Source organism: Pleurodeles waltl, chromosome 6 (assembly GCF_031143425.1).
Source record: "Pleurodeles waltl isolate 20211129_DDA chromosome 6, aPleWal1.hap1.20221129, whole genome shotgun sequence".
NCBI classification, from domain to species: Eukaryota; Metazoa; Chordata; class Amphibia; order Caudata; family Salamandridae; genus Pleurodeles; species Pleurodeles waltl.
In genome coordinates this window covers 1574379940-1574394422 of record NC_090445.1, presented here as the reverse complement: position 1 = coordinate 1574394422, position 14483 = coordinate 1574379940, and the positions used below count along the sequence as shown (strand labels likewise).

At 42.7% G+C, this 14483-nt stretch overlaps 1 protein-coding gene across 2 annotated transcripts in view; it reads right to left on the bottom strand.

The window, feature by feature from the left end:
* The window catches only part of NDOR1 (NADPH dependent diflavin oxidoreductase 1), a 201756-nt gene that overhangs the window by 28460 nt on the left and 158813 nt on the right, over positions 1 to 14483 (bottom strand). For both annotated transcript variants that reach the window (XM_069241328.1, XM_069241329.1), the window contains 2 exons: positions 8156 to 8270; positions 7016 to 7162 (listed from right to left, as the gene is read on the bottom strand). In XM_069241328.1, the coding sequence (XP_069097429.1) occupies positions 7016 to 7162; positions 8156 to 8270 (262 nt within the window). The remainder of the gene's footprint in view (positions 1 to 7015; positions 7163 to 8155; positions 8271 to 14483) is intronic.

Genomic DNA, 14483 nt, shown 5'->3' with positions numbered 1-14483 from the left:
GGGTGAGTTATGAATGTTCTCTCCTCTGACATTCGGGAGAAGGCGAGACAAGGTTATGTAACATTCTCTCTGTGACAATCTCGGTTTCTTCCATCTTCATCCCCTGATGTGTACTGGCAATATAGTCAGAAGCTCAGGGTGTGCCAAATGAAGACTTTACCAAGCACATACTCTTTTAATGCTTAACTTTCATGGTCCAGGTGCTCTAACGTAACTTGAGGACTCTCCTTTGAATACATATGCTTTCTTAACAAAAAGCCAAAGCCCACTGCATATATGTTTCTTTGCCTGAATTCTTGTCAGTAGGTGTGAATAGCTCCATTAATGAAAGATGAAGATGCTATAATATCGTGGACATATTAGGAAAATATACAACTCTATATGAAAGTCACCTCTGCTCCAGATATACAACACTTCAAACACTGCTTGCACCTCATCAAGACCTGGATATTGAGCACCTACCTGAAGCTCCACCCAACAAGAGAAAATTCCAGTTATTTGCCAAGAACAAGTAAGAAATAGTAACAACCTGTCTTAATTACATGAACCTTGATGGCTTTGCACACTAAGTTTCTCCAAAAGCTAGGTCACATAGATTGACTCTGGACACCAATCTCACCTTCAAAGAACACATTGCCAAAAAACACAGACGGCCTTGCACCAGCTCTTTTTTCTAATTAAGTTAAAAACTGTTTTCCAGATAGTGCCTTCAAGCACTACATGAAGTCTCATCCGGGGCCTGAAGAAATATGATTGCATGACACCACCCCGCCAACTCCACCCTGATGGAACTCCATTGGCTCTCTTTGCCTGGCCACACCACCTTCAAAGCCCAGCTGCATCAGTTACAAAGGTATCACAACAAACACCCCTGCTTATCCAGAAAGCAAGCTCATCATCTCCGGTGGCTCTCGCTACATCTGCAGCCAGGACAACATCAGGCTGGAGTCTAGGAAGTACAGGAAAACATTCTGGGTGATGACCTGCCCCAGTCTTCTACCTCTTCACCTCCCTGCATCACAGATCGGGGTAAAAATGAACATACCTCTTCACCTCCAAATCCAGGCAAAAGTGTTTGGCTGAGATGTGAAGGGATGACCAAGTGCAGATCTGCAGATGTCTCCTAAAGGAACTCTCCAAGAAGGGCAGATGTTGAGGGCTTGTCCCCCGTTGAGTGTACCCTGATGCCCTCCAGCGATTCTTTTTGGGTCGCGGCACAGCAGATTTTAATGCACAAAGTAATCCACCTAGATAAGGTCCTTTTCTACACGGAGTTCATTTTCTGCCTCCTATCTAGCTAATAACGATGTGATCATCCACATGGAAGTACAACATGCCGTCCATATAAAAACTCACTGCTCTTTTCGGATCCAGCCTTTGCAGTTTCTCTTCATCCTTTGTAGGGTTAGACAGGAAAAAAAGAGGATGACAGAGTGATAGACTGACCCAAGTATATAGGGGCTGCCATTTGTGGGAGGAAAGCATTACTGGTTCTCAGGACCAATTTGTTATGGTAAAAAAAGGTGAAGTGTGGCATGATGCTCAGTGCTCACTGGCATGTCTAGCTGAAGTAATGGGCACTAGGAAAACCATTTTAAGGGTAAAAAAAAAAAAAAACATAAAGAACATTATTGAAGGGCTCAAATTGATGGGATGGTTGGTCCGGGAGGCAAAACAAAGCTGACAAAATGGCTAGATACCCTTCACCATACCTATGCACATCCATCTTAAACCACAGAAAATGGAAACCTAAGAAAGTCAGACAGCCACGCTTTCAAGGGGTCAATTTGGTGATCTGCGCATCAGACGACAAACCTGAGCTACCTCTGGGAGTAAAAAGACTTGGAAAAGAAACAAGGGGCAGAAAAGATCAAATCCACCACGTCATTAGGCAGCTTGAAAGCAGTCAATTGCCCCTGCTCAGTCTCTAAGCATGAAGGTGTATGTGTCGGACAGCCACCTTGAGATGAAGACAGGGCACAAGGAAGGATACAGGTCTGCTTACCTCACCCTTTTCCAACAATCCAGAGCCACTAAAATCACTGGGTCCCAGTTGTGGCAAATCTTCCTCAGAATCTGAGAAATCAAGGGTATAGGAGGGATCAGGTAGTTAAGGGAAAAGTTCAATTTCAACCAAAACGTGTTCAATGATCCTTGATTTGGATAGTGACAGGCACAGAAGCTCAGGCAATCTGAATTGGAACAAGTGGCAAAGACTTTAACGTGAGGCACGTTCCACTGATCAAAAACGCTCTACATTACCTCTGGATGGCTACACCACCCATTGCCGTCATAATGACACTGACTTAGGTCGCGGCCTTGGCGTTCATGGAGCAGGCTAGATGATTAGCCACCAACCAGATGCCGTGTTGGTGTGCTCAAGACCAGAGCCTCACCTCCTCCCGTCAAAAAGGCTGAGTCTCCATTCCCCCTTGCTTGTTATCATGTCAAATCATGTTTGTTTTGTCTTTCAAGATCTGGACTGAATTCCAACAGGAAAAGAGGAATGCCTTGAGAGCTTCTCAAATTGTCCCCAGTTTAAGCAGACTGGTGTGAAAGCTCTGCTAGGTCAGAGATCAGATGCCTATGATCTCCAGCTCCTCCACATGAACTTCCCAGAGCAGTAGAAGTATTGGTCACTTCTGTGATCACAGCTGGAAGGGACTGGAAGGACATCTCCTCCACACCCCATTAGGACAGCTCCGCCACAGAGTCCCAGATCACTATGGAATCCAGCTGGTCCCTTGCACTCCCTGAACATGCCGCATGCACTGCCTGCAAAGGCACCACAGATGGGCCCTCATGTGCCAGTGAGCAAGCATTACCAGGAGAATCAAGAAGTCAGCAGACCGAGCGGGATTAGGGCACATAGGACTGGAATGCAAGCACCTTCCAGAAAGTGCAGGATCAGTGCATGGATGTCCCATACCTTCTGCGCAGGTGCAAAAACTTTCATCAAGTTGGTATCAGGTACTGACCCTATGAGCAGGAGGCACTGGGACTAATCCAGTTGAGATCTGGGAACACTGATGGAAAAACCCAGGTCACTCAGCAGAGAAACTGCCGACTGCTGATGCAACCATAGCATCTCTGGAATCCTGGGGTTTAGGAGCCAGCCCTCCAGGTAGAAAAAGACTGGAACCCCCAGGTTTCCACTACTGCTGTCACCTTTGTGAAGATTAATAGTGCTCAAGGACAGAATTTGGATACTACAATACCTGAATTTGTTAAAAAACGTCTCGGATGAGGACATTTGTTGATCACTTCCAGTATGCCTTTAACATAGCATTAGCTTAAAAGACTGTTACATATCATCATACAGTGTAAACAATCTATTTAAGGCCACAGTAAAATGATCTCAAAAAGGGAATGTTGCCAGTCGTTGACGTGTACATTGTGAATGATATGGAAAGAAAATGATGGCCCCTTTTACATACTAAAAGCCTGATCCGACCAAGTTCCAGAACTGGTTCAACCCAGACTGAGAACATGAATCCACTATTAGAAAAGGCACCTTTCAATCATAAAAGGGTTTAAGAGGAGATAATCTTTAGCGTGCAGTTTGTTTGAAGCTCTGGCAAATTCTATTCAATTGAAAAATACAAGATAGGAGTGTTTGGCCTAGAACCTCACATAACTATTGACTACCAGTATTGTTGTCTTGAAAGTCATTTAATGTCAAAGAGTTATGTATGGAAGTATAAATATTTCAAAAAATGTAAAATGACTTGAAATTCAGGGTAGGGAATTCTATGACTTCCTCTGCTTAAAAATTAACTGAATCTTTGGAAAAAGGTACCCTAGCCTCTCAATGATGTACATCGAGACATAAGAGATAACTGATGCAGATGGAGAATACTCTATTGCCTCTATGTATTGGAAAGTGTCACTAACCAATCTTTAAGGTTATCTACTGCAAAGGTGTGAACAGGGTCGCCCCACATGCAGGAACAAATGGAAGAAGCTCTAGGAAGGGACTTACCTAATGAATTAGGAGTTGTGAATTTATTGAAGGAATTCAAGTTACCCCTAAGTTTTAGCTAGAACAATCTGGTGAAAGATACTTCGAATGTGCCATTATGGTAGCAGTTCAGTATCACAATTCACCAAGTGTACTTCAAAGATATGCTGGAAATTGGGAGCATATGACCATGCACAGTGGACATGCCCAACTGTACAGACTTCCTGGCTGAAGGTACTGGGGCTATTAAGGCATTCCCAGAGTTTCAATTGCCCTTGATTGTCCTGTTGATTCCTCACTTTTGTTTGGTTTTGAGAAAGACAGGAAAATGTTTGCCAGAGCGGAAGGGACTCAAAGTTTGGGACATATGTGTAATGGAGACTTTATTGGCATTGGCAAAGGACAAGGAGAGTGAATTTAATGGTAATTCCTTTTCATAAATAATCACCTATTTTTTCTTCAAAGACCTGGAATACTTGCTGCCTCAGAACTGCAGAGAGGTGGGAACAGCTGGGAGTGAATAGTAAAAGATAATGGATACTGAAAACCAGGTAGCTTTCGCACAGTCTGTTTTTGTGATAAAGAATGTTGCAGAGCCATTCTATGTAGCTGTAAAACATGACATGCATCAGGGTCATTAGCTTAGCTCATCTGCCATCCCAAAAGTCACAAGGCTGGTGGATTGGAATCAGGGTTATTGAGACAACACTGACTTAGATCCATGGGTGATGTAAAGTGTATCTAGAATAAATAAAAACAATGTGCAAAAAAAAACTTTATTAAGAACTTTGGATACAAAAGTAAAATTTAATATCGACTTACAATCATCTGGGTTTTTTGGTCTTCCTCAACTATAGTTTCAGCAAGACATGATCAAGACACTTTGCCATTAACACTAAATGTAAGGACCAACTATGATAGGTGCAGGGTGAGGGAACATAAAAGAAGCAGTAGTTACTTTTAAAGTGTTAAGGCCAAAGGCTTATTTGTAGCTCTCAAAAGCTGGAACAGTGGGTAGTAAAGTAGGAAGAAAGTTTATAACGTTTCTGGTAGCATCTCATCTAGGACATCATTGGACGAGAGTTATATGGTGGCAGGGGAGTGTCATCATGAACATCATTTCAATAGTCCAGAGAGGTGACAGCATCATAAGCGGTCTATCACTTCCATTTTTCCTCATAGCTGTAATACGTTCACATACATACATCCCTAGAAAGCATGATTTGGAAGTACCCAGCAGAAGGGGGAGAAAAACTGGGTCATTTGCTAAAGAAAATCTACCAGGTGAAAATGCTTAAAGAAATTTAGCAATCACAAACATGTGTTCATAATTTGTGGAGTAGAAGGCTTCTGTACTAAGAAAAAAATTGAGACTACAAAATCACTTTCAAAAGAAGAGAAATATTGTATTAAATGCGATAACAACTCAAGGAAAGTAAACCCCAATACATATGAATCTGGGTCCTTTTAAGGAAGCAGTGGGGTTTTCTGACCCACGTCATATGTACATATGCAAAAAAATCACTGACCATATATATATAAAAGGTACTTTATATTACAGGAAACACAGCATAGTCTTGGTCTAGTATAAAATAAATGCTGTAGTTTGTAAACATTTACGCAAATACCATTTATCATACAACACATATAGAACAGACATTTTCTTGAAAATATACAGTTTACAAAAAAGGAATTTCAAAATATTTTGGACATGCATGAAAAAATTCTAAATATTTTTTCAATGTTGTAGAAATGAAAACACACGATACTGAAGCCACATGCCTTCAACAAATCATAATTAACAGTGTATGCAAATGTGCAAAAGGAAGATTGAGAATCAAAATTAGGGCACCAATCTTGTATATACATTATATCAGGATCCATTGGTATACAAATAAAGGCAAAGTCATGTTGGGAGTAACTGTACTATATTAATAACCTTAACGGTTGAAGCGTCTTTGGGAGGGTCCATGGAGCATCCATAGCCTGTAATGTCTTTAGTTCAAGAAAAGTTTTAAAAGGTTAAATACTGATAACAGCGTATTTGAGACAAATTTTCTGATCCTATATATAATCAATGCATTTTAACCGTATGGATTGGGAGTGAGGGTATTCTTCAGTACAGGGTCCGTGCATAAGTTGTAGGAGTACTTGGCAGAACAACAAGCACAAATTGATGGGGACTGAATTTGGTTATTGGACACTCAAATGCATACAAATGCATACCTGGGTTGAGTGGTGGCACTGAAGAGAATTTCTATGAGTAAAAAATAAAGTAAGAAAAGGACAAGTTGAAATATGTATACAAATGATTTAGAGAACAGAGCATGACACTTGTATGTTGTCAAGGAAAAAAGCCTTGCTAGTTTGGAGTTGTTACTGCACTGTTGGTGCGTGTATTTATTCACATGATTAGGCTGGTACCCAGATCATGTGGGGCACTGTTGTTAATGAGAGAAATGCAAATGGGCTTACCCTTCCTTGGTTAATGCACTGCCTGCTGGAGGCTGTGTGCAGTCCCAGTGTGACAAGTATTCATTTCTCTTTGTTGCGCGGCAGCGTTCAGCTCATGGATACCACAAATCTCCTAGGTCATCAAGATTACTCAGGATCATGGGTGGCAGATGTAATTAGTGCAGCCACTCTAAATCGAGCGTGGCTGAATCAATCATGGGGCTTTCTGCACAATGTCGTGCAGGAGAAATTCACTGCTTTTACAGCTTATCAAGACCTTAACACTGTCCCACTGATACACATCTCAGGTCAAATGGATTGGACGTAAATAATAAAGCCAATGGATTTACGGTTCTCAGAAACAAATAAACTCCTGCATCAGCACAGTAAACTACTGTTCACCAGAAACGTTTGTCAGATTCTCCAATTACGTACCAAAGTGACATCATTTAAACTATGAGGACTTACATATGCAGTTACCTATCCTTGGAATTACGCAACAGTCTTACAATGTTTTGAGCGTTCACTTTAGGATTACTGCTATATATACATACAAACTGACACTAACAAGTACATTATGATAAATTAGTTAAGTCTTACCTTTCTTGTGCTGTGCTGTCCTTTCCTGTATTGCTGCTCTGAACGGAGCCACACCTGTTCCGGGCCCCACCATTATCACAGGGGTATTGGGATCTTCGGGAAACTTCATTCCTCCTTTTTTAACCCAGAGGGGCACTCTGACTTCACCTGTGCAGGAAACAGCACTTGTAAATATATGCATATGTTATACATTTTACAAATGAGTGAAAAAGCAAGAGGGGCAAGAAAACTTCGAACCATCCAGTGGAAAAAACACACTTCTTCACCACTGTTGAACATCATGCGTGCCAAACAGGTGTTGAACCAAGAACGTTTGCTCTACAGGGTAACACGACTAGCCTTCAATCTAAATCACAAATAATAAAATATTACTCAGTATAATAAAAGTTCTCAAGTGTATATGGTCGTTGTATTTGTGTCAGACTGGGATTTTCCGCCACAATGAACAGTCGCTCCCATTCAAATTCATGTTATCCCCACCAGTGCTGCTCCCTGACATGTGTTTGTAGATAGAATTTAGGGCAGAAAGTATCAACTCCATTTATTTACCAGATGGTAGAGGAAGAAATGTGGTAATTGGTGTGGCTGTTGGCCCAAAGCAAGTAGGAACATTAGTGCATAAACCTATGTATATAAATTCATCTTTGCATGCAAGGTGGTCCCATCTTCCCTAACTATGTAGAATGTGTGCAGCAACAGCATGTATACTTGATAGTTCAAAAACACTCTAATGCCATTGCAACTGCTAAGAAATAAGACTAAAATAACAACGAACCCTAACAGACTTACAAAAACGACACCAAGAGCCAAGTCTTAAAACTTTCTGAGAACATGTGATGACTCTAATTGAGCCGCAAGTTGAGGCAAATTATAAAGTAGCGCTGAAGGTTCACCCAATCTCTGCACAATTTACAGGTCACAGGCTGGAAACTCAGGGGGTAGACCCAGCCTTTCACCATTATGATGCAAATAAATCAAAGTTGTTAATTAAACAACTTATGTTATGAGTTATGAAAATACACACCTGGTTCTTTCATCTGCCATGTCAATCAACACAAAATTAGAAATAATGATGAAATAAAATAAAATAAAATTTTAGGATTCTATGTTATAAAGAAGAAAAACAATGTGGCACATTACCATTTTGTGGACAAAGTGATGACAGCCAAGTGGAGCAGAGGCCAAGACGTGGCTTACTCATGCGTGTCTTGTACTTGACAACTGCCAGGAGGATCTGGATTCTGTCTGGATGAGCCTGAAATATAAAAATCCACATTATGATTCAAACACAAAAAAAAAAAAAATACAGACAGAATGAGATCCTGCTTCTTCAATTAAATCAGTATATTATATTGTTTGTCAATTAATTTGTTCTTGTTAAAACTGGAGGCAACAGGCATCTTTAATTTTTATATCGTCACAAAAACAGACGGAGATTTGCCGAGTAATAAACGAGCTAAAATGTATTTGCGTATTCAGTCTGTACCAAACAAAGAATCAAACCATATCAGATTTAGGTAAATCTAATTTTCACCAGCTTCAGTGCTACAATTTAGTTGTGCTCTGCCAAACAAATTGCACAGAAGTAGCCAGAACTTGCTAGACCCATGAGTTATCTTAAAGGATATGAAGCTGATCTGGCGTCTCTCATCATCAATCCTCGAAAACCTGTCCCCGACTTGAGAGGCATATCAGGACAAGGGGCCTAATTATGAGTGGCTTGTTACATTTCGATTCGTACATAAACCCCTGTTTACACACACGTCGGAATTATGAGATAAAATGTATTTCACACATCCCATAATTATCGCATGCGTTAAAAACCTCAAGCTTCATTAAATTTCGGCAGGTCAAACCTGCCCAGATTTAACAGGAGAAATGTAGACAGTATTTACCGTACCATGCATCCATATGTTATTCCCAATACCTTGTAATAGGTGTTATTCATCGCACCCGATCAATAATGAAAATGTCACTTACCCAGTGTACATCTGTTCGTGGCATCAGTCGCTGAGATTCACATGGTATGCATGAGCTCGCCATCTGGTGTTGGGTCGGAGTGTTACAAGTTGTTTTTCTTCGAAGAAGTGTTTTCGAGTCACGGGACCGAGTGACTCCTCCTTCTGTGCTCATTGCGCATGGGCGTCGACTCCATCTTCGATTGTTTTCCCCGCAGAGGGTGAGGTAGGAGTTGTACTATAGTAATAGTGCCCGCGCAATGAAAAATGTAAGTATGTACCTATTAAAGGATTAAGTAATATATATACAAATGTACAAAATTGAAGGTAACTTCTGAACTGCTACAGGCTTCCGGGGAGGTGGGTGGGTCCATGTGAATCTCAGCGACTGATGCCACGAACAGATGTACACTGGGTAAGTGACATTTTCAGTTCGATGGCATCTGTCGCTGTAGATACACATGGTATGCATAGACTAGTAAGCAGTTAGTTCCCCATAAGCGGTGGTTTAGCCTGTAGGAGTAGAAGTTGTCTGAAATAGAGTTCTTAATACAGCTTGACCTACTGTAGCTTGTTGTGCGGATAGCACATCTATACAGTAGTGTTTGGTGAATGTGTGAGGCGTAGACCAAGTGGCTGCCTTACATATTTCCTGCATTGGGATGTTTCCTAAAAAGGCCATTGAAGCACCTTTTTTCCTTGTTGAATGTGCCCTGGGAGTAATGGGCAGTTGTCTTTTTGCTTTAAGGTAGCAGATTTGGATGCATTTAACTATCCATCTGGCTATACCTTGTTTTGATATTGGGTTCCCTGCATGAGGTTTTTGGAATGCAATAAATAGCTGTTTAGTTTTTCTGATGTTCTTTGTTCTGTCAATGTAGTACATTAATGCTCTTTTGACATCTAATGTATGTAGTGCTCTTTCAGCCACAGAATCTGGCTGTGGGAAAAATACTGGTAGTTCTACCGTTTGATTTAGATGGAATGGTGAAATAACTTTTGGTAAAAATTTTGGATTAGGTCGTAGGACGACCTTATTTTTATGTATTTGTATAAAAGGCTCTTGTGTTGTGAACGCTTGAATTTCACTTACTCTTCTTAGAGATGTAATGGCGATGAGAAAGGCAACTTTCCAGGTTAGGAATTGTATTCCGCAAGAGTGCATGGGTTCGAAAGGTGGGCCCATGAGTCTTGTTAGAACCACGTTTAGGTTCCATGAAGGAACAGGTGGTGTTCTTGGTGGTATAATTCTTTTAAGCCCTTCTATAAATGCTTTGATAACTGGTATCCTATACAAGGAAGTTGAATAGGTAGTTTGCAGGTATGCAGATATTGCTGCAAGGTGTATTTTAATAGAAGAGAAGGCTAGCTTTGCTTTTTGTAAATGGAGCAAGTAATTTACTATATGTTTTGGAGTTGCATCTAGCGGTTGTATCTGATTATGATGGCAGTACCAAACAAATCTTTTCCACTTACTTGCGTAGCAGTGTCTAGTGGATGGCCTTCTGGCCTGCTTTATGACTTCCATACACTCTTGGCTAAGTTGTAAGTGTCCGAATTCTAGGATTTCAGGAGCCAGATTGCTAGATTCAGCGATGCTGGGTCCGGGTGTCTGATCTGTTGGTTGTGTTGCGTTAACAGATCTGGTTTGTTGGGCAGTTTGATGTGTGGTACTACAGACAGATCTAGCAGTGTTGTGTACCAGGGTTGTCTTGCCCAAGTTGGTGCTATTAAAATGAGTTTGAGTTTGTTTTGACTCAATTTGTTTACTAGGTAAGGAAGGAGAGGGAGAGGAGGAAAAGCGTAAGCAAATATTCCTGACCAGTTCATCCATAGGGCATTGCCTTGGGATTGCTTGTGTGGGTATCTGGACGCGAAGTTTTGGCATTTTGCGTTCTCTTTTGTTGCAAATAAGTCTATTTGTGGTGTTCCCCAGAGTGTGAAGTAGGTGTACAGAATCTGTGGGTGGATTTCCCATTCGTGGACTTGCTGGTGATCTCGAGAGAGATTGTCTGCCAGCTGATTCTGGATCCCCGGAATAAACTGTGCTATTAGACCAATCTGATGGTGGATTGCCCACTTCCATATTTTTTGAGCTAACAAGCTTAACTGCGTTGAATGTGTTCCTCCTTGTTTGTTTAGATAATACATCGTTGTCATGTTGTCTGTTTTGACAAGGATGTATTTGTGGGTTATGATTGGTTGGAAAGCTTTTAGTGCTTGAAAAACTGCTAATAATTCTAGATGATTTATATGCAGTTTTGTTTGATGTATGTTCCATTGTCCTCTTATGTTGTGTTGATTGAGATGTGCTCCCCACCCTGTCATGGAAGCATCTGTTGTTATTACGTACTCTGGCACTGGGTCTTGGAAAGGCCGCCCTATGTTTAAATTTATACTGTTCCACCATAGAAGCGAGAGGTAAGTTTGGCGGTCTAGCAACACCAGATCTAGAAGGTGACCCTGTGCTTGAGACCACTGTGAGGCTAGGCACTGTTGTAAGGGCCTCATGTGCAGTCTTGCGTTTGGGACAATGGCTATGCATGAGGACATCATGCCTAGGAGCTGTAGTATTGTTCTTGCTTGTATTGTTTGGTTTGGAGACATGTGTTGAATGACCCTGTTGAAATTGTGGATCCTTTGTGGAGTTGGCGTTGCTACTCCTTTTGTCGTGTCTATTATGGCTCCTAGATATTGCTGTACTTTGCTTGGCAGAATGTTTGATTTTGCAAAGTTGACGGTGAACCCTAGTTTGTAGAGGGTTTGTACGACTTGATTTGTGTGGTTTGAGCATTGTGTGAGCGAACTGGTTTTGATTAGCCAGTCGTCTAGATACGGGAACACATGTATTTGCTGCCTTCTGATGTGTGCAGCGACTACTGCTAGGCATTTTGTGAATACTCTTGGAGCGGTTGTTAAACCAAAAGGCAGTACTTTGAATTGGTAATGTATTCCTTTGAATACAAACCTTAGATATTTCCTGTGTGATTGATGTATTGGTATATGGAAATATGCGTCCTTGAGGTCTAGGGTTGTCATGTAGTTGTGTTTTTTGAGCAATGGTAACACTTCTTGTAGTGTGACCATGTGGAAGTGGTCTGATTTGATGAATGTGTTTACTACTCTGAGGTCTAGAATTGGTCTCAGTGTTTCGTCCTTTTTTGGTATCAAGAAGTACAGTGAATAAACTCCTGTGTTTATTTGTGTGCTTGGTACTAATTCTATTGCATTTTTTTGCAGTAGTGCTTGAACTTCTATCTCTAGAAGCTGTGAATGGTATTTTGTTAAATTTTGTGATTTTGGTGGTATGTCTGGAGGGAATTGCAGGAATTCTATGCAATAACCATGCTGGATAATTGCTAGGACCCATGTGTCTGTAGTTATTTTGTCCCATGCTTCGTAATATTGACGTATCCTCCCCCCCACTGGTGTTGTGTGGGAGGGGTGTGTGACATGTGAGTCACTGCTTGTTGGTAGTGGTTTTGGGGCTTTGAAATCTTCCCCTATTCCTAGGGAATTGCCCCCCTCTATACTGGCCCCGAAAACCTCCCCTGTACTGTCCCTGGTAGGTGGGCGGTGCGGACTGTGAGGTGCTAGCTTGTGTGGCCTGACCCCGAAACCCTCCTCTAAAAGGTGTTTTGCGGAAGGTGTTGTAAGATCCTCTGCTCTGCGGGGAATAGAGTGCGCCCATGGCCTTGGCAGTGTCAGTGTCTTTCTTGAGCTTTTCTATGGCTGTGTCGACCTCCGGACCGAACAGAAGTTTTTCGTTTACTGGCATGTTAAGCACTGCCTGCTGAATTTCTGGCTTGAATCCAGACGTCCTGAGCCATGCGTGCCTACGGATGGTAACCGACGTATTAATGGTTCTTGCGGCCGTGTCTGCTGCATCCATGGAGGAGCGTATTTGATTGTTGGAAATGTTTTGACCCTCCTCAACAACCTGTTTTGCTCTTTTTTGCAGATCTTTTGGGAGATGTTCAATGAGATGCTGCATCTCATCCCAGTGGGCTCTGTCGTATCGCGCTAGCAGCGCTTGTGAATTTGCGATGCGCCACTGGTTTGCTGCTTGGACAGCAACCCTCTTCCCGGCTGCATCGAACTTCCTACTTTCTTTATCTGGGGGAGGTGCATCCCCAGAAGTGTGTGAGTTTGCCCGTTTTCTGGCAGCCCCTACCACCACAGAGTCTGGTGGCAGCTGAGAGGTGATGAATACAGGGTCCGTAGGAGGCGCCTTATACTTTTTGTCCACCCTAGGCGTCACTGCCCTACTTTTAACTGGCTCCTTGAAAATGTCCTTTGCATGGCGTAGCATGCCTGGGAGCATCGGCAGGCTTTGGTAGGAGCTGTGGGTTGAAGAGAGGGTGTTAAATAAAAAATCATCCTCTACTTGTTCCGAGTGTAGTTCCACATTATGGAATAGTGCTGCTCTAGCCACCACTTGTGAGTAGGCTGTGCTGTCTTCCGGTGGTGATGGCCTAGTTGGGTATGTGTCTGGGCTGTTATCAGACACTGGTGCGTCGTACAAGTCCCACGCATCCTGATCTTGTTCATCGTGGCTCATGGCGGTGTGAGCTGGCGAATGTGACGGGGTGTAAGTTGGCGAAGCCGGAGTTACAGGTGGAGGCGAGGGAGGAGGTGTTACCTTTTGTGCTGTTTGTTGCTGAGGAGTAAACTGAAGCGTTCTCTTTCGTTTGACAGGTGGAAGGGTACTGATCTTCCCAGTCCCCTGCTGAATAAAGATACGCTTTTGCGTGTGATCCACGTCAGTGGATTGCAGTTCTTGTTCAAATCTATGTTTCTTCATTTGAGAAGACATAGAATGCTCTTCAGTGTAGGAGCCAGAAACAGGGTCTGATGTCGCTTTTTTCGGCTCCGAAAACCCTGTCGATTGTTTTTTCGGCTCCGAGGTAACCTTCCTCTTTTTCTGTGCCGAAAATTCTTGGCCTCTATGGTCTTCGGCGCCACTGTCTCGGCGTCGATCCGTGTCGACACCGAACTCTCGGTGTCGATGCTTCTGTTTAGCACTCTCTCGGTCCCGAGGAGGCTGCGTGCCGGTGTCTCGACCGGAGTCGGACGATCTCGACACTGAATGGGCCTTTTTCGGTGCCGATTGTTGGTCACCGAGAATTTGGGTGGAGCCATGGCCGGTTGGCAGTGGCGTCCCCTGGGCCTTCTTTCCTTTTTTAAGGTTTGATCTCGACGTCTTACTCACAGTTCTTGTAGAGTGTAGCTCGTCGGAGTCTGAATCCTGGATGGAAAAGGATTCCTCCTGTTCCTCTTCTGTCTCGAACTGTCGACGCTCTTTTGGCGTGGACGCCATCTGCAGTCTTCTCGCTCGACGGTCGCGCAGAGTTTTTCGGGACCGGAACGCCCGACAGGCCTCACAGGATTCTTCGCTGTGCTCGGGTGACAGGCACAGATTACAGACCGAGTGTAGGTCCGTATAAGGATATTTGTTGTGGCATTCGGGGCAGAATCGAAACGGGGTCCGTTCCATCGGCGTTGTCCTC